The sequence below is a fragment of the Labrus mixtus genome, chromosome 2 (genome assembly GCF_963584025.1).
Source record: "Labrus mixtus chromosome 2, fLabMix1.1, whole genome shotgun sequence".
In the NCBI taxonomy this organism is placed as follows: domain Eukaryota; kingdom Metazoa; phylum Chordata; class Actinopteri; order Labriformes; family Labridae; genus Labrus; species Labrus mixtus.
This window is the reverse complement of record NC_083613.1, coordinates 14148723-14169373: the sequence shown is the minus strand read 5'-3', so window position 1 is coordinate 14169373 and position 20651 is coordinate 14148723. Positions and strand designations below refer to the sequence as shown.

The 20651-nt window shown below is 40.5% G+C and overlaps 1 protein-coding gene across 1 annotated transcript; it reads right to left on the bottom strand.

Annotated features, from left to right (window-relative positions):
• Positions 1-1279: 1279 nt before the first annotated feature.
• LOC132985631 (von Willebrand factor A domain-containing protein 7-like) lies at positions 1280-14619 on the bottom strand. The gene is made up of 18 exons (XM_061052910.1): positions 14484-14619; positions 13598-14079; positions 10531-10738; positions 10286-10371; positions 10111-10204; positions 7683-7811; positions 7394-7580; positions 6988-7157; positions 6603-6715; positions 6244-6360; positions 5499-5699; positions 5269-5404; positions 4240-4392; positions 3714-3806; positions 3100-3213; positions 2687-2847; positions 2063-2386; positions 1280-1909 (listed from the first exon to the last, which is right to left on the bottom strand). The coding sequence occupies exons 2-18, from the start codon at positions 13796-13798 to the stop codon at positions 1457-1459; spliced, it is 2940 nt and encodes a 979-aa protein (XP_060908893.1). The 5' UTR covers positions 13799-14079; positions 14484-14619; the 3' UTR covers positions 1280-1456.
• Between the last annotated feature and the right edge of the window lie 6032 nt (positions 14620-20651).

Below are 20651 nucleotides of genomic sequence, written 5' to 3'. Positions count from 1 at the left end.
CACCACACATCCAACTCTGTCACTTTGTTTATGTTTTATACGGAAGCCCTAAGCGGTCACACATCCATACATTTTGTAATGTTTTTTGTAAAAAAAACAAAAATAATAGAGTTAATTTTAATTGTTCTCTTGAGATCTTGATTTATTTGTTACCTCGAGAAAATAACGCTGGCTTGTCTTTGATAAGAGATCTCGAGTAAACTGCTGAAACGACTCATTATCACAATACCACGTTATGTCCCTTGCTTTTTGACTGAAACCAGATGAAACCAGTTACCTTCATCTAGAAGAGTATTAATCAGCTGCTAGAGTGTCTGCCATCTCGTTTGAATTGGCATGCAATGAATCTTGGGATATGTTGATACATCGGATGGACCCTTGACCCAGGAAAACTAGGATGCTTCTTTTTTTTTTTTTTTTTTAAAGATAGTTTCAGGGCCATTTTTGCCTTACGGGACAGTTGAAGAGAGACAGGAAATGCTGGGATGAATGAGTGGGGGATGACATGCAGTAGTGGGACGCGTCTTGATTTGAACCCATTGCTGCTGCAGCGACTACAACCTCTGCACATGGGAGGCACGACATAACCACTAGATTATCCGTTACCCCAAAACTAGGATGCATTTTTTTTGCCACATTTGAAGGAAGCTTCCCCCTGACACAGTCTGTATTCATCAGACTCAGAGATCTTTTATTAATTTTGGGGAGATTCGGGCGTTACAGTCTCTCTTATACACAATATCACAGTATGCATAGGAGGTAGAGTCTTGAGTTATCAGGCCCCTCTCATCTGGAATCATCTTCCAGCCGGGGTCCGGGAGGAAGACACACTCTGTACTTTTAAGAATAGACTTAAAACTTTCCTTTTTGATAAATCTTATAGTTAGGGCTGGTGCTGGTGTAGACCAGCTCCTAGTTATGCTGCTATAGGCTTAGACTACCTTGGCACCTTGAGCTATTAAAGGATTACAGTATCTCTCTCTCTCTCTCTGTGAGATCATATTACTGCATGTCACTATCTGGAAATCTCAGTTACTAACCACATCTTTTCCTGGGAGCTCCTGAGCTGTCTTGGGTTCCTCGGGATCGTTGGTGGACGGCCTGCCTGAACACACATGCAGGGAGTTTTGTGCACGTTTGAAAACACCAGAAGGTTTCCAGTTGGAAAAATTAATTCCTTTTGATTTTCTTTTTTTTTTATTACTGGCATCCAGAGGCCGTTACTGCTTCAGGTTAGTATCACCACTCAGCTATGATCGCTGAGAATAATCTTCACACCTCAATCTTTTAAATACTCTTTAATGTAATGAAACACCCAAAACACAAAGAAGGTAAATAAATGCATGAAGGGATGATTGTTAACTGAGATGTCATATACACCTGATGATTTAAATCAAAGCCATAACACCTGCGATAGGAGTAACCAGATTTTTTTTGCAACATCCAAGTACCTTCTTTACTTCCAGAGGAGAGAAACCACAACACAGATCAGTAGACAGTGTGAAGTGCTCAAAGTGTGCCCTCTAGAGGACGTTGTGCTAACTGCAGCTGGAGTCACAGGAGCAGCAGTTGTCACAGGAGCAGCAGTGATGGTAGTGGCTCTAGCCTGTCCCACACACGTCCCCACATTTCCTTCTCTGTCCACAGCATTCAGCTCTACATTCTGTGAACAGCAGGAGGCGCTGTAGGTGACCACTGTAACATTCTCACCCCCTGCTCCGGTCACCGAGCTGGTATTGAGGGTACCGTTTCCTTTGCGGATGGTGATGCTGTCGATGCCGGTTCCATTGATGCCGTCGGTGAGGTTGGCGATGAATTCCCATTGTGAAGTAGCGCAGAGCGACGCAGAGGACGGACAGATGCCTGATGTACTGACTTCCTGGCACACTGGGCGGTTAATGTCTGTAACCTGCGGACACAGAAACAGAACACTAGGGATTCAAGATTAAAGCTCCTGTGAGAGGAACTTTCACCTTCTGTGCATAGGGGTTAGGGTTATTTTTCCACATTTTTCAATAGTTTTAATTTGATAAGCATTCAGTACTAATTCATCTCTGGTTACCTTGGCAGCCACAGACAGCCTGATGAGTGCGTAGTTGGTGTCGGTAGCCGCTGCATTCTCTGCCACGATGGTCAGGGTCACGTCTGTTCCTGATGCAGCGTCGCCTGGTATTGTCAGAGTCACCGTGCCGTTGGCTTTGCCTCCGCTGCCCTCAGTTATACTAACTGTGCTGGGTGACGTCGAGGTGAAGCTGCGGTCGTTGTTGGCTCGCACTGTGAACGTCCCACTTGCAGAGTCGTTGACAACTCCATTGGTGGTTGTGGCGACTGTGAACGGGATGGAGATGGAGGAGCCTGGTTCTACGCTGGTGTTGTTGGCTTCGGTCTGAAAGAGTGAAGGCAGCAGCGTTCATTATAACCTTCTTCAGAGGAGCAGCGATGAACGGATTTAACATGGAAGTAGTACGACTTTGAAAATATTTCAACAGCCTTTATTTACACCTGTCTGCCTCTCTCTCTCTCGTTCCTCTTTTATAGCCTCTAGATTAATTTTCCATAAGATTTGGTAAAAACGTTTGTCTTTCATGACCTCCTGACACCCCCCTGATGATGTCACTTTTATCTAGGTCAGTTTTAATCGTCTGCTTGTTTGGTTGAAGACAAAACAGAAACTGATTGCACTCACGGTCACAGAGATGCTGGAGGTCTTGATCTGCGTGGAGGTCTGTCTCTGGAAGCTCTCAGGCGTTGACCTGGAGGTGGCGCTGCTGTCCTCTCCTCTCAGACGAACCACAAAGTCGCCGGCTGGGACTTTGCTGAATGTCACCAAGAAGTTCCCGCTTCCCACTGACTGTGAAAACAGATGCAGACAGTGAATAAACAGGCTGTTGAGGCTGTGCATCAGTGGAAGAAACTCAGTACCATCGTTGATGATAAACTGACCTTTGAACTTCAAACTGATGCCGTATGTTAAAAAATCACTGTTTCAGTATTAAAGATTTACATCAATAAAGACGTTCACTACAATCATGGGCTTCAATTATGTCAATTAATATTTGTAGGAAAGTTGTAAAAAAAAACGGCTACTAGTGACGTGACATGCCTGCAGTGATCCGTTGACCTCTGTTGACCCTGAGCTGTCAACCAATGTGACCTCTGTGACCGTTACCATATCACTTCCTGTCACAGAGATCAAGACGCTGGCGTTCCCACCTGTTAGCGATGTCATGAGAGCAAAAGGAAACGTGATGAGTATTGTTGTGACACTACGGAAGCCCTGAGCAGATATACATCCATACATTTTATTTCAATCTGTTTTCCTGTGCTACTCTCTCGACTTGTTTATGTTTCCCACGAGGACGGGTTAAATTCTATAAATGTCGAGAAAACAACTAAATTGTCTCATTATCACCAGAAAACCAGCGTTGTTATTATGAGATAACGAAATAACTAAGTTAAGAAAACAGTCAAAAGTTTCTCGTTATAACAGGACAAATGAGTAAAATGAAATCTATGGATGCGTGTCCTCTCAGGGCTTCCGTATTTAAACAAAGTACAAATAAAGAAAGGTGTAAAAAAGCTGAGACTCCAAAGGTTTTACTCAAAGCTACTTTGGTTACTGTTGAAGTATATTTTAAAGTAAGTTGAGTTCAATTATGATTCTTAATAAATAAAATAGATACAGGTTAAGATAATCTAAATGGCGGTTCGACCTGATTGTGGACGCTGCTCCATTAGACTGAAGTCTCCATGAGCGCCTTCATGAGCTTCCACAAGGTTGAAAATGAAATTCACTGAACTTTGACCTGAAATAAAAACACACATGGAAGAAATGTGTTAGAAGGGTTTCCACATGGTTAAAGCCTGGCCCAGTCTCAAAGATTTTATATTTTAACAGATTTTGAAAAGTGAGAGACCAAACCCATGACAATAAATAATCATATATCGGATCATTTGTTCTTATAGTGTGTGAGGAGAGCAGCGGTATAACCAAAAACCCCACGCACTAACAGATTCCCTCACCAACAACCACATTCCTGACTCATAGCAGACAACAGATACACAGAACACGATCGTCTTTGGACTACTTTAGACTGAACGTTCATGCAAAAAATATGGATAAAGACGTGGAGACGCTGTGCGAGATGGAGGTGAGTAAAATTTGACTGGGATTGTAAATATTAAACATGTTTAATATTTAAAGCTTAAGCTTAATATAAAATCTCTGATTTTATTCACCTGTGACCTTTACAGAGTACGGGTTATTAGAATCAACCCTGATTTCCCATGATCCTGTTTGATTTTCAGAGTTGAGCCTTAACCGGCGAAGGTTTCCTGCTGTGGTGAAGGATGCCAGAGGACCGCTGGACTGACTGGAGCTCTGAGAAACACCTGGAACAGATGAAAACAAGTTCAAGGTCAAGGTCAAGGTTTCTTTATTCGTCTCCCTAGGGAGAAATTTGTCTAGGATGCTGGGAAATTGCTGCATGGACAATACATCGAAGACAACATAAAAACAGTAATTACAAATGTGCAAAAAAAAACATTTAACTTCTCCGTGCTACAGTACACACACACTCACTCCTACATTCACAGGCGCATGCACATGCACACTGTGCACATGTACACATGATACTCCAGACAGTTTCATACATACATGTCTACAGTTATCGGTACATTGGGAGCCTCCTGGTTTTCCGTTCCTCCTCTATTTTTTGCTCATTAATGAGCACTTTTCTGTCCACCAAGTACTATTAAAGGAGCAATATGTAACTCTGACACCTAGTGTTTAAATGGGGTACTGCAGTCCAATTAAAAAAAAATTGTAGAGAGCTGTCTCCCCCCGCCCCCTCCTCTCTAGAGTCGATGCTCACGCAGGTTGCCATGTGGTGGACACTGAAGCTTCAGTGTTTAGCATATTAGAAATATGCAGAGGCTTTTCAGCTCAGGTACAATCACTTCTATCTGAACCAGTTCTCTTGCCCGCTTCCATCACTGCAACACCTGTTGGTTTGACCTGATAACTGCTCTCATATCTGGCAAACCGAGGGGCGTCCAAAACGGCCGTGTGGGGGTGCCTTAAAACTGCCTACCTTCTCTGGTCCAAACAAATCCAGAGCATTCAGGACCAGAATCTAAAGTTAGAAGGAGGACATACTGGCTGCTGCATTGTTGTCAGAGAAGCCAGCACTTCAACATAGCATGTTTCCTTAAGAAGCATATTACATTACAGATTGGTAACTTGATGCATAAAAGCAGAAACTAAACCTGTAGAGCTTATGAGAGTGAAGGCGAGAGACGAGGCTCCCGTGATGTAGACAGTCATGTTCCTTAGAGAACTATCAACAGTAAAAGTGAAATTTTCAGGCTTTCCAGGATTCCTCACCACCTGAAAAACTGTCACCTGAAATGAGAAGGAACAGAAACGACAAATTTAAATACACACTCGTCAGTGAAACATGAAATCAGAATTCTTTCCTTTTTCTTCGATGTCTCACCACAGCACTGGCTGATGAGTCCTCAATGATACTTGTAGCCTGAGAAAGGTCAGACTTGCTGACCTCGATGGTCTGACCCCCTGAGGCCCGGGCGAGGTCTCTGTACAGCTGAGCGTCCAACTGGCTCACCACGCGTGTACTCACACCCTGAAGGTCTCTGCGGCGCCGTCTGGCCAGGACATCTGTCAACAGGAAAGTTACCTACAGGTATGAGGATAGAAAAATTACTTGAGGTTATTTTAGATCTCTCAGGTCCTCAGAAGGTTTCAAGACTGATGCAGAGCTGGCTAAACACTGAAGCTTCAGTGTCCGAGGCATGGCAACCTACATGCACATCGACTCTACAGAGGAGGGGGCGGCGGAGACAGTTTTCTACAATGTTTTGAACTTGGACTGCAGTACCTGTTTTAAACACTAGGTGTCAGAGTTACATATTGCATGTACTGTATATTTGGAATCAGGATTCTAATTTGGAGTAGTGTTACAAGCTGCATGTGAGATTTTATCATGATCTCCTTTTTTTTTTTCATTAAATCTTACAAAAGTAATATATATTTGTATAAATAAATAAATCAATCTTTATGTTCGTTTCACAAATTTATAACATACAGCTTGTTGTAACACAGCGAAAATAGTTGACTTAAATACTGGTCCCACCTTGGAGCAGGCAAATCATAGTTCAGAATTTTAGGGTGGCAAATCATATATCTGCAAATAATGAAATTAAAACAAGTTCTACACTTACCACAGACTTGCTGTTCTCTATGAGGGCAGTGATGGTTCCCCTCAGATGAGCATCTTTAGCCGGAGCATCGGTGAAGACAAAGATCTCAGAGGAGCGTGGAGCAGCAGTCAGGGCGAGCTGAAGAAAATATGTTGAAAGTTAAAAAAACAGATTCTTTGTCAATATCTTGAGGTTCATTTCCGTTTATTCAGCGGTGTGTATGGCTGGCCAGATACTGACTTTAACCATTTAGTGACTTTAAGTTTAATCCTTAAACGACTTGATGATATGGCTTTTAAAATCTTTGTTGTAATAATTTACAAATTACTAATTCACTAATTTAATGATGAAGAGTGAGGGGGGGGGGGGGGGCGCAACACCTGCAGTCCAGACAAGCACAGCTCAGGAATGTCTCCTCCTCCGCTTGCAGACAGTTTGTTGATGTTGGCTTTGAAGACGTCTGCATCTGTCGTCAGAATCAAGGGCCCAAAGTCTGAAAATGAAAAACCAATAACGTCTTTTAGTTTCACATTTTAGTTTCACGCCTTGGAAAGTGCTCGTGCAGCTAACAGTGGTAGCTGTTCAGTAGCTTGCAGATGTGAAGTACTTGTTTTATTAATTTGCTCTAACAATGACAGTCATTCATAAACTACACCTCATGTGTTAACTCGTGCATGTATCCAGATACCAACTGTGTAAGCTGTGACAACAAGCTTCCCTCTGTGGAACAATAGAGTGTTGTATTGTGTGTGTGTGTGTGTGTACCTGGGTCATTGAAAGGTACCAGTATGTAGGCGGAGGGCTCCTCCTGGGTACCCCTCCTTCTGTCAATGATGTCAAAGGAAATTCTCTTCACCTCGGCTATGTCATCACTCATACTGCCTGTGGTGTCGATGACAATACACAGCGCAGTGGACTGGGAGAGGCCCATCAATCTGCACGGACCACAGAGAGACAAAAACGTCTAATCCTGCCCAACATGAGTTATTCATCTATGACGAGGCCGCTTAAAAGAAATAAAACCTGAGATTTACAGTCATAATCTTACAAGAATATTCTCGTAAATTAACAATGTTAAAAGTCGTGATTTTAACAGATTAAAACCATAAATTACAAGATAAAATTCGTAATTGAACGATCACAAGGATGACAAAATGGCTCGGGTCCATACCGCATGAAGTTCTTGTCTCCGACAGCCTGTCTTATGTCCTCCAGTAGCTCCATTGTGGCGTCCACAGCCAAATCAGCAGCTTTGGGGTGAAGGGAGCCATGACTGGACCCTATAGTGTCTTTGTTGATCCCCCCTACTGGTTCACGTTTGCTTGTCCTGTCCACAGTTCCACCATGGCTGCATTTACCTTGGAGAGGGGGGAAGGGGGGGGAGTTTGTTATGTCACCTCACCTGCAAATGTTACTTGAAGAGAAACTTTACAGAAATGTGGAAGACTCCTTAAAGTGACCTGCGGGTTTATCTGAAGAGAAGGGGTTGAAGTAGCCTGAAGTGAGAAGCCCCTGCTGCATCAGCTCAGGTAGAAGGTTGTCTGCACAGTTTTCTCCTGTACAGTTTCTACAGGTCGGAGTACTTCGGCCTGCAACATAGATGTAAACAACTTTATTTTTGTTTTTCATTGGAGACAAGATATGCGCTGAAATTCACGACACACTCTGATTGATTGCTCAGTCCATAAATGTCCCAGTTTGTGTTTGTTTCATCATTTCTTCATTCATGTGTTCAGTTTTTTTAATACCATTTTCTAACTCTCCTGTCATGTCAGACCTGGACACTCCCACCTGCCCATAGACTGTCCTCACCCGTTCATTCCCATCACACACCTGTTCCCTATTGTCTGATTAGCTCCCAGCCTCTGCCAGATTGTCTCAGAGTGTTCACCCTCCCTGCATCTCAGTTCTCTACACGGAGAACACAGAGAGTTAGGGGAAATTTGAAGATGCACTCTTTAAAATGGGAAGATGTACTCGTCTGTAAAACAGGCAACACTACATGCAGCTGATGCCAAAAAAATATATTTTTTTGTGTAGTGAAGCACTATTTGATGTGTACCTAATGATATCCCGTCCGCGCTCGAAGGATTCATCATCAAAATGGTGAGCGTCACTCAGTGCAAAAATCACGTCCACTTTGGCACTTTCTGCATCTCAGTTCTCTTAAATGCTATCTCCTCAGTCCTCGCTCCTCGGCCGAACCGGATGTAGTTCTAGACCCGCCATGATAAGGATCGTCCCAAAGCTCGCTCTTATAACCGAAAGGAGGAGAGAGGAACGAGGAGAGAGGAGGGAGATCTGAGGAGCAATGACCGAGGATACACGAGCTGATACACAGCTGATGTCATCATTACAAACGGACGTCGCTTCACGTGACGCTACAGAGGAAAGGACGTCTCATGTCTCTTAAAACATATCTCCTCATTTCCTCTCTCCTCTGCTTCATTTCCTTGCATCTCTCCATGCATCTCTGGTGGGAGAGGCTAAGACGCAAGTGGAGGAGGCAAGTTGGAGGACACTTGGATGCAATTAAGGGAACTGGGATGTACCCCCTAGCTTTCTAACGTTTCTGTCTTTTGATAATTTGACCTGAGCATGGATATCTGATTTTGGCCTTAACCCCTTTAACAGTTTGCCTGCCTGTATATTTGTATTTTCGTTGTAATTAAAGACTGCTGTTTTTTTTACTGAGTTGGGCTACTGGGTTTATTTCTCCTTGGAACTGTGACAATAAAACGGTATAAATTCTCAGTTGATTGTTCCTACGTGAGCTTTTTTTGTGGCTTTGTCTTTGGTACTGCCATATTTTTGATTGTTACAGCACTTGGGCAAAATTTAGCTGAAATAGCCGTATACAGCACATCTCACTAATAAAACAATGGCATGATGGTTGATGACACAAAAGGTGATCTAGCTCTGAGAGAAAAGAAGGATTAATTTCTGAAGTAGAAACCTAACTTCACTTTGAGTTTGGAGACCAAATTGGCACTATGTGCTTTAGATGATAGCTCACAATAAGACAACACAAGTACTCTGACTCATTGTATTTGATTTCCTTGGGAAGCCAATATCAGTGTGACATTCACTGGTAACTCACTTAAATTAGAAAACAACATGAGCTTGGTTTTATCTGTATTGTAGACCATTTTTAGTTTCTGCAGATACGAGTAGACAAAATGGAACACTAACTGCAAACTGATAGGCAACAGCAGTAGACATAACATTCAGTCATGACCAATGATGATGGTGTCATCTGCATAGAAGTGATTGATGGCATTAGATTAGATTAACTTTATTGTACATCCCAACCATAGACAGTGACACAAATTTTCTTTGGCAACATTACAGAAACATTACATGCATTAGACTTTTATGCCGCTGACACCATCATCATTGGGTGTGACTGAATGTTAGGTAAAGTTATCAATTTCAACATGGCGACTGACATCATTGGGCTTCACAACCTTCACTAAGCAATGGGTCAATTAGACTACCATCCATCCATCCATCCATCCATTATCTGAATCCCTTTCCCCATTCGGGGTCCCGGGGGTCTGGAGCTGATCCCAGCTGTCATTGGGTGAGTGGCAGGATACACCCTGGACTGGTCGCAAGCCAACCACAGGGCTGACACACTCACATTCACACACGGTTTAACCTAGTTCAGTTGAAATAAAAATAGCGCTGCATGAGAACTTTAGAGGGTCATTGTCTTTTCATGTGTGTATTTGTGCAGTTACTGTAAACCTTAACAGGCCGAGGGAGTGCTGGTATTTGTTAGCACACAGATGACTGATAAATTGTCTTGTATTGTTTCCCACTCAAGCATTTACAGTCAGGTTGACCCAAAAGCATATTTGAACAGGACATAAATATAAATCACACCTGCCAAGTTCTCAAGACGTTCATCTGGTTTGATCAGAGACCTGTAAGGGATTGTTTCCCCTAACTCCACCCAGTTACTGTGGCTGTAGAAGTCCTTGATTCAGAGAATATAAGATGTCATACACCACATTACAATTTCGTACATACATGTCCAAAATCTAGCCATCAACCTTACCTGTAGGGTATGAAAGACAAATCCAAGAGTCCATCTCCCTGTGACATAGTTCTCCAGCGCCACACTCTTCTTCACAGCAGACACGCCTCAGAAGAAGAACGGAGAACACAGAGAGTTAGGGGAAATTTGAAGATGCACTTTTTAAAATGGGAAGATGTACTCGTTTGTAAAACAGACAACACTACATGCAGCTGATGCCAAAAATAAAGTTTTTTTTGTGTAGGGAAGCACTATTTGATGTGTACCTGATGTAATGATATCCCGTCCGCGCTCAAAGGATTCATCATCAAAATGGTGAGCGTCACTCAGTGCAAAAATCACGTCCACTTTGGCATTGCTGAAGTACATGTTGGTGATGGAGGTTTGGAAGTTGATAGAGGAGAGGAGAGAAGTGGAGGAGCCCATGGAGGAGCAGGCCCTCAGCACTTTGCTAGCTGTCAGGCTGTTATCAATCTAGAAATAAAGACATGACTGATATCAACTATCAAATATGGCTGCATGCTTAAGATCTGCCTTGGTAACCTCCTGCCCTTACCTGGTGCAGATACGTCTGATATGGCAGAGACAGTTCTAGGACCTGATATTAGTCTAGACTGTTTTTCTCCAATCGACCTTTCAGAGCTAAATTCAATTATTTCTGCGTCGAAACCGTCAACCTGTCTTTTAGACCCAATCCCAACCAAGCTGTTTAAGGAAGTCTTTCCCTTAGTTAGCAACTCTATATTAGATATGATCAATATGTCTTTACTGGCAGGCTATGTACCACAGTCATTTAAAGTAGCGGTAATCAAACCTCTACTCAAAAACCTACTCTAGATTCAGGAACTCTAGCTAACTATAGGCCTATATCCAACCTTCCTTTTATCTCAAAGATCCTGGAGAAAGTGGTAGCTAATCAGCTGTGTGACTTTCTCCATGACAACAGTTTATTTGAGGAGTTTCAGTCAGGATTTAGAGTCCACCATAGCACTGAGACTGCACTAGTTAAAGTTACAAACAATCTACTTCAGACAGGGGACTTCTCTCTGTGCTCGTCTTGTTAGATCTTAGTGCTGCTTTTGACACTATTGACCATCATATCCTATTACACAGACTAGAACATTTACATGGAATTACAGGGACTGCTTTAAGTTGGTTTGAATCCTACTTATCAGACCGATCTCAGTTTGTACATGTTAATGATAAGTCCTCTATGCACACCAAAGTTAGCCATGGAGTGCCACAAGGTTCAGTGCTTGGACCAATTCTCTTTACATTATATATGCTACCTCTGGGAAATATTATGAGGAAACACTCCATACAGTTTCGTTGTTATGCAGATGATACTCAGCTTTATGTATCAATGAAGCCCAATGGCACCAGTCAGTTATGTAAGCTAGAAACGTGCCTTAAGGACGTTAGGACCTGGATGACCAGAATTGTTTTGCTACTTAACTCAGACAAGACTGAAGTTATTGTGCTAGGCCCTAAAAACCTCAGAGAGACTTTTTCTAGTGATGTGAATGTCCTTAATGACATCAGCCTGACATCTAGCACCGCTGCTAGGAATCTAGGAGTTCTATTTGATCAAGATATGTCCTTCAGCTCTCACATCAGGCAAATTTCAAGAACAGCCTATTTTCACCTTTGTAATATATCCAAGATCAGGAATATCCTGTCGCAAAATGATGCAGAAAAACTAGTTCATGCATTTGTTACCTCCAGGTTGGATTATTGTAATTCTCTTTTGTCAGGGTGCTCTGGTGGGTCTCTAAAGACTCTTCAACTAGTCCAGAACACTGCAGCTTGTGTACTGACTAGAACTAGGAAAAGGGACCACATAACTCCTGTATTGGCTTCTCTGCACTGGCTCCCTATACAGTCTAGAATATAATTCAAGATCCTTCTTCTCACTTACAAACTCTAAATGGCCAGGCACCATCTTATCTTAAGGAGCTACTAGTGCCGTACTGCCCCTCGAGAACATTATGGTCCCAGAATGCAGGCCTACTAGTGGTACCTACAGTCTCTAAGTGTACTATGGGAGGTAAAGCCTTCAGTTATCGGGCTCCTCTCATCTGGAATCATCTTCCAGCCGGGATCTGGGAGGCAGACACAGTCTGTATTTTGACTTAAAACTTTCCTTTTTGATAAATCTTATAGTTAGGGCTGGTGCTGGTGTAGACCCGCTCCTAGTTATGCTGCTATAGGCTTAGACTACTGGGGGAACTGGCACCTTAAGCTCCTCTCTCTCTCGCATCTTATCCCATCTCTCCCCCTATCCCCTTCCAAGCCCGGCGCAGTCTAGGCCTGTGAAGGCTGTGTCGTCATGAGCCGGGGATCCGGCCGAAGATTTCTGCCTTTTAATAAAGCAGTTTTTTCTTACTACTGTAACTTTTGCTGCTTTGCTAAAGTGCTCATGATGGATAGGCCGGGTCTTTGTAATATAGCAATAAGTAAGGTCTTTTACCTGCTTTTTGTAACATAACAATGAGTAAGGTCTTTTTACCTGCTTTTTGTAACATAACAATGAGTAAGGTCTTTTTACCTGCTTTTTGTAAAGTGTCTTGAGATAACACTTGTTATGAGTTGACGCTATACAAAAAAAAATTGATTGATTGATTGATTGATTGATTGAAACAGAAACAATGTGCTCTCATATCCTAGCCTGAAGCATTTTTATAAGATGACTAAACATCGCCATGACTACAGACATTGTTTCTGCAGGACCAACAATGTGAAATATCTGGGCAATGAGGGCAATCAAGGACAAAAAACCATGATAAAAATCTTCTCTTACTGTAACTACAATTATTGAAATAATTCCCTCCTGTTATAATAATTTATTCCATAATTTTTATAAACAGCCACCATCGTACCCAGAAAGTTGACCCTTACCATAATGAGTTATTCTATTAGTGCAAATTTATCATATGACTAGAGCCCATCCGATTAATCGGCCAGCCAATAATATTGGCCATGATTAGCATATCCAGTGACTCTCGGTATTTCAGATATGAGCCGATATTACCAGTCAAATATAATTTAATTTGAGTGTCATTTTATTACACTAGCAGTTCTCTTTCACCAGCAGAGGGCACTATATGGATTACTATATTCTGTCACTCCAAAATCCTAAATCAACAATTTGGGCCGTGTTGAAACGGGCTGCTAGTATCGAACACTGCGTTAAAATGTTGCACATGGGGTACCAACATTATTTAAATGTGAAGTATTTAGATTCAATTAGCAGCACTGATACAACAACAATAAATATTCTAGATGTTTGTATTCACAATAGTTTTTCCACTTTCTCTGTTGTTTTGAACTCACAGTCAGGCTGAAGTCTCGTCCCGCCCCGGTGGCGATGTCTCGACAGACCTCGGCCGTCTTCCTGAGCACCGCTCTCTGTGTGATGACACGATGAGTCGTGGAATTCCCGTCCAATGTGAAGAGTGGTTGGAAGCTGTGAACAAGGCTTGACAGGGAGAAGATCAACACCACCACAAACACGACTGTCTGTGAGGCTGGCATGACGGAGGACGATGACCTTGACGATGGAACAGAATGACTCTAAATGGACGCCTTCCTCTCCGCCTCTACCTGCTTTTTCCTCCACTCGTTGGCAAATTTTTGTTTGTGTTGCTTTTGACAACACCAGAACTCAACCAAACACAGGCAGGGGAATCCTTGATTGTCTGTCTCCCCGTCTGTGATCAGTAATTCAACAATGATTTGCCAGAAACAGGAAACAATAGAGAGGTTACTGGTGGTGATCCTGGTGTAACGAGGCAACAGGTGACCAATGAAAACACCTGTGGACAGACAGAGACAGAATCCTCACCCCCGCTGCTTGGTCGACGAATGTGCATGAATGTTTGAGTTAATTCTAATGGTCACATTACATAGCAACCTCTGCCATCAGTGTGTGAATGTGAAGTTGTGACCTGCTATGTAAACACAAGGTCAAGTGCATGTACCTTTATTCCATCAAAAAAAAAAAAAAAAAAAAAAAATGGTCAATGAACTATGAGTGAAGATTTCAACTCTTGATCAATTGTAGGAAAAACAAAAATTTTGCATTAACATTTTTGTTTATATTTTTGTTCAGTGTAAATTGAAAATAAAACATGGCAGTTGGTACAAACATTTTTATATATTTTAACTTAATGAGTAAACAGTTTTCAGTAGATGGAAATCAAAAGTGTCCATTACTTACCTCGTACTTTCTTCAGTGTTACTGTGTCAGCCTGGTGTGTTTACTCTCAGGTAGATACTGTTGGGTCAACACCTTTGTGTGTTCGCTGTGTTATCGCTAAGCTGGAAATGAATGTGTGCTCTCATTCCTTCTTTTTATAGTTTCTTCCGCCCTGACTGATGGAGCCGATGAAAAGAATGCCTCAGATGGACTCCCACACACGCTGCATTTCTTTGTATGGGTTCCTATATCTCAGTGACAAAGTGGGCGTGAGCGCACCTTGATTATTCACATTAACCTGATTACATTTTGGGACAATGGGAGTTAGAGGTGATGTGTCTGAGATGGTTCTTCTTTTAGCAAAAATAAGATGATGAATCTAAAAAACACTGTAGCCCCAAAAAAGTCTGAAACTTAAAGCTCTTGCAAGGAACTTCAGTTTGTGTTTCTTTATCTATTTGTTGACTTGTCTAACTGGTTGTGAACAAGGAGAAACCTCTGGTCTCAAAAAATGAAGCCAATGCGGAAGTACAAAAAACTGCAGTTCCTTGAGGTTCCGCTTGAGGCTGGCTGCAGAAGCGCCGGAAGTGCCATAAGCCCACAGCCAAAAAAGCCCGTTTTTATCACAGGAATTAACATGTTCATATAACGAGATATATCTGATAAGTTGACGGCCCCTTCTCCTCACACTGTGGTGGGGGGGGGGGGGGGGGGGGGGGACTATGCCCATATAAGGGTTGTGGAAGATGTGATTGACAGCTCTGCGCGCTGCATCTGTCTGTCAGGTCAGGAGGCTAGCAGCTTGATCCGTCTGATTTCTCCTCTTTTTTACTTCGTTTGGAGAGTTTGTTTAACACATATCTGACAACATACACGGCTTGCTGTGCGGTTAACAGACCATCCAAGAAGTTGATGCTTCAGTTTTTTTGGTAAGTGATATAGTAGTGTTATATTTACTGCATACTCATGTGTCGGTATTTATATTTACGGTCAATGGTTTAGAAATGTTTGTTGTTAAGATGTTGAAAATAATGAGTTTGTGTGATGTTAGAAGCTAAAGGTTCAGCTCGGTGGTTAACCACAGACTGTAAATATGGTTATCTGACGTTATGATGAATGTTATACTCCACGTAAATGTCGACATTAAAAAACAAACTTTGTGTAGTAATTATCTGTCAGTAACATAAACTAAACTCAACTGAACCTAATGTGCTGTGTAGGTTATAGAGGATGACATTAACGTTACATGGTTGATGTAGTGTCTTAAGAGTTGTGCAAACTGTTACCAAATAAAAAATAAAAAATTCAATTTGTATGAGTTCAGGGAAATTTAATCTGGTTATTAATATAGTTCTTAATTGTTACAGATGCTCTTACACAGAATATAGCAGTAGAAATATAAAATATAAATAACATATGGAATGAAAATAAGATATAAAGCAATAAGTACAATAAATAGTTTGAAGAATACAGCCAGGTACTGAGCTCATGTTAATAATAAATGAGCTACTGTATGTTCTGTACTGAAGCACAGAGAGTTGGGACCTGTTAATGATTTAAATAATTCAGGTTATATTTGTTTCATGTTAAGATGAAGTACTATCCACAATAAATTGCTTAATTTTTCCTCACACAAAATCTGAGGCAGTTTGATGTGGAATATCATTGTGCAAGTGAGTCAGAGCTGAAAATAGCATGATTACAATAAAGTTTATCTTATTAACTTTAAATAGATGTTGATTACCTGAATACTGTACCTTTATTGTCTGGGTAGTACACTGTTTAATTTATAAATGTGCTCTTACACACAGATGAATACAGAAAAATAGATGAGAAGAAAAAAATGATTTAATGAATAACTGATATTTTCTCTCTTTCTTTGCCATCCTGAAGACCCCGCACTAAAAGTCCATGTTCTCCTGGATCCATGTCACATGCTCGAGCTTCTTCAGAATGACTTTTCAACAGTCGAAGTTCTGGTGAGAGAAGATGGCCAGCAGATAAGACGGCAGTACATGAAGGAGCTCCACAAGCTTCAGGAGGAGGAGGAGGGTTTGCACATTGGAAGACTGTATTCATGCTTCAGCTGTTCAAATAAAAATAGATCTCCTCCAAACAACTTACAATCAAACCATTTTCTTCCCATTTTAAAACCCTTTGTCCAGTTTAGATGGGAGAAGTTGATATTATGTGATATTGATCTGGGAAGACTACATTTCTAAATCATTTTTAACTGTGTTTTTATTCACAAGTTATTGATCTTATTTACTCTCCATGTATCTTGATTTAAGAATGGGGCTGTGTTTAAGGGCAAATTATGCAATGACTCTGTTCCATCCCATTTTAAGAAATGAACTACATTAGTATTTGGTAAAAAAAAATGTCAAAAGAATAAAAAGTTGTGTAAAAGTAGACTTCCTTCCCTAAGCTATTGAGTTGAGCATTAATGCACATCTTAGTCTTGTCATTTCAAATGTGAAATGTATACTCATAAGTAGAGACAAAGGAGTGCATTTATATAGAGATATTTATTTAATCTGAAAAACTACATTCAAAAAGCCTGTTTTTACAGCAGAGATTAACATGTTTACAGCTTGGTACAAAACAAACAAATAGGTCTGATTAGCTCATGTCTCGATCGACACACACTGTACGGAGGTCGTTTGATTTGATGAAGGATAAGAGTTATTCACAATAAGGCGTGTAGCTGACCAGCTTGACAGGCGGGTGTGGTGTAACTGTTTGTCAAGAGGCTTAAAACCCGCCTCAGCCTGTGGGTGAGACCAGGGGAGACCTCCCTCGAAGTGAGCTGTTGAAGAGAAGCAACCGAAGTCCACCCCAGAAGAACCAACAAATGCAGATGTTGTTGAGGCTCAGGTTTCTTCCTCTGTCTCTGCAGCTCTCTGGGCACCTCGACGGACAAGTCACCAATAATCCACACTGTATCTATAGGAGAAATACAAAGGTGTTCAATTAATGCCTCAGACAAGACAACATGTACAGTTAACTACATATGACAGCTCAGGGTGTTTTTTTGTTATTAGCCACATCTGCAGGAATAATATTGAACAAGGTAGCTGCAATAATAATAATAGATGCCAGTCTTAAACACTATTTTTTCTAATACTTAAAGTTTTTGGTGTGAAGCTGACACCGTCCACAGACTCCATGACTTCACAGGGTTCTATAGAAAACACATATCTTATAATAAATACTAAATACTTATTTTTCAATTGTCATGTTCACCCACATCGCTGTTGACATCAGTAAATATAAGACACAGACATTCCTCTTTTTGTCAGAACAGTAACATGAACTGTATGCATTGTAATATTGATTTCTTCTGGATGTCTCACAGATTTATTTACAGTCTATGGTCTAACAGTACTTTTATCAACAACAACAACAACGAAACTAAAAAAGACACCAAAGCTCACGTCTGTTATCGTTAACAGACTTCTTATCCTTAAACATGTTCTTACACCAAAGTAATGATTTGTAACACAATGTGAGAATTTAAATGTAAAGATTAGCCTCAAAATGTTTCTTACATTTTATGATAAAACTTTGCTAATGTATTGCTCTGCTAACACTGACAAAGTCTATTAACTGCTCTGACAAATAACTAATAACCATAGATGTATATTTTAAACCAAGAATTAAATCAAAGTCTGGAGAGGGGGCCTTAAGTTACTGTGGTCCTTCTCTCTGGAACAAACTACCTGTTGACCTGAGGTCCATCAAATCTACTTTTAAAGCTAAAAAGATAACCTGCTCTCTCAAGCATACGAATAGTAACTCTTTGTGTATCTGTGTTTTTGTTTTGTTTTGTTCCTAACTTCATTTCTGTATCACATTCATGATTGTTGAGATAGCTATCTGTCTCTTGTGTTCCTATGTTTTTATCATCAATGTAAAGCACATTGAGCTTACATTGTAAAAAATAAACATTTGTATTCTATTCTATCAGAATGAGATATTTTAATAATCTCATAGAATGAAAAGGAAGAAGAATAAGCTCATCTGCAATATCTAACTGTTTTGTCAAAAATAAGACTATGGGCAATATTCAAAAAAATTGTGTTTGGTAAATGTTTGTTCATTGTCTTTAAGAAGTTAATATTCATGGTGTTCTCTGCACAGTCAGCCTTGTGTTTAGTTAGTATTGCTCAATAGAGGGCAGCACCTTAGGTTTGGTGCAAGTAGGGTGAAGCTAATTAGCTCACTCAAGCCAGGTGTGTAAGCAGGCTGAGTTGATTTAATTGGGAGGCAGAAGCTGTCCTTTCTGTGTGTGTGAGTCGAGAGTAAACTTCACAGGCTCAAGTCAATGTAAGAGAAGACCACAGAGATTGTTAAGACTTTATTCCTTTGTTACTGTAGTTGGTGAGCATAGTCCTTTGTTAGAAACACATATTGTAAAATAGGTTTAATGCTCTATAGTGGAAAATCGAGTGTTGTGCAGTCTTAATTGTTTGTTTAACATTTAATTAACTGCCGGCATGCTACTTTGTGTTTGTTTGTTTTAATTCACAGCATGGTAGTTAAATGCAATTGTTTTAAGAGCTCTTTGCATGGTTCATGCTCTTGTGTTATTTACATTTATATCCCGTTTGTGGGAAAGGTCAATTTGATATTTCTGCTAAATTTAGATGCATTCAACGTATTTGAATGGTTTGAATAACTAGTATATTATCTAACAATGTAACTGTGCATTAGTTACTTGAATGCATTTGAAGTAGGCTATAAGGATAAGTATATTATTGATTTAAAGGCAAGTAGTAGCCTTATAAATTTATATTTGTATATATAATATGGAAATTACTTTTTTAGTTATATTTATATATAATTTTATTTAAAGTTCAAAATGATTGTGTTTAAAGCAATTCGTAATACAATATAATTATGAAATTCTGATTATTTACTTTTTTTTGGCCTTTTATTGGCGAGATAGGACAGTGGACAGAGTAGGAAATTAGGGAGACAGAGAGTAGGGAATGACGTGCGGGAAAGGAGCCACAGGTTGAATTCGAACCTGGGCCGCCCACTTGGAGGACCATAGCCTCCATACATGGGGCGTGCGCACTAAACACTGCACCACCAATGCCCCTGATTATTTACTTTGTTTAAATGAGAAATTAATTAAATTATACTTTTGTTAATGTAAAGCTCTTGAGTAAATTAACAGTATGTATTTTTTGTCTGAGACTCATTGATTAACATGTTGTCTTTTTATTGTTTAAGGTTTACAACCTCCTATTACTACTGCTACTGCTTCTACAGGATTGCATAAAGAACTGTATAAATAAATACAATGGAAACAAAATCCATGGAACAGAAGTCGAGTCGTCCAGCGTCCTGTCACCTTGTATGCCTGTTCAGGCAGGCATTCACAACACACACCATTAAGAACTTACTGGTGGAAACCGCAAAATCCTGCCATGCAGCATATTTAGCAAAACCTTCTGTTGGATATATTATGTGAGTCACTAACCCAAACTAAAACCACACCATCCAAAAGATAAACACTCTTGTCATTCCATTTGAAACATACTTCATATTTTTAACCTCTTCGCTTGGTTGCTCTTGTTGACATCTTGAAGGAGATGCTGAACATTTTCCGCTGAGTCCCATTGTGCCGAAGAGTGGTTGGGACATTCTCAGAAGTGTGTGTTCATGAGTTAAGTTGTCGAGCAACATTTCTACACACATACATAGTTACAGTAAATATATAGTCGGTATCAGGCCCAACTGTTCCCACAGTCTTAAATGTTGGACGTAGTTAATTACACAATGAAGCAGTTCAATCAGGAGAGACTTAATTAAGAGTGAACAATTATTTATAACAATTTAGGAAATAAATATGCAAAGTCTTCATGTACTTGAGTGGTAATGAGGCTGATAGCAGGATGAACTTACACTGAGCTCCATTTCATTTGATGGTTCAGATCTCATCATCGATGTTGTAAGATTAGGGTTGTTTACCACACTCGGGTTAAATAACTTTTGAAATACGTTTTTATTTTCTCGAGGAACTCTATAGCCCCTCTGTCCGATGGTGGAGGCAGGGTGTCAGGATGAAAACTAAAGATTAAAGATGAACTCTTTAATATTTAATCGAATGTTTGAAATTTCATACATTTTTGCATTTAATAGTTAGGCTTTCATTTTGAATGATTTTACTGTCTTATA

Bases quoted from the DNA above. Each gene is read 5' to 3' on its own strand.
- LOC132985631 (XM_061052910.1), bottom strand. From the start codon at position 13,798: ATGCCAGCCTCACAGACAGTCGTGTTTGTGGTGGTGTTGATCTTCTCC. The intron at 5,700-6,243 runs GTAAGTGTAGAA...TCATACCTGTAG, and splicing joins TAGAGAACAGCAAGTCTGTG to GTAACTTTCCTGTTGACAGA. The intron at 5,405-5,498 runs GTGAGACATCGA...TTCTCATTTCAG, and splicing joins ACTCATCAGCCAGTGCTGTG to GTGACAGTTTTTCAGGTGGT.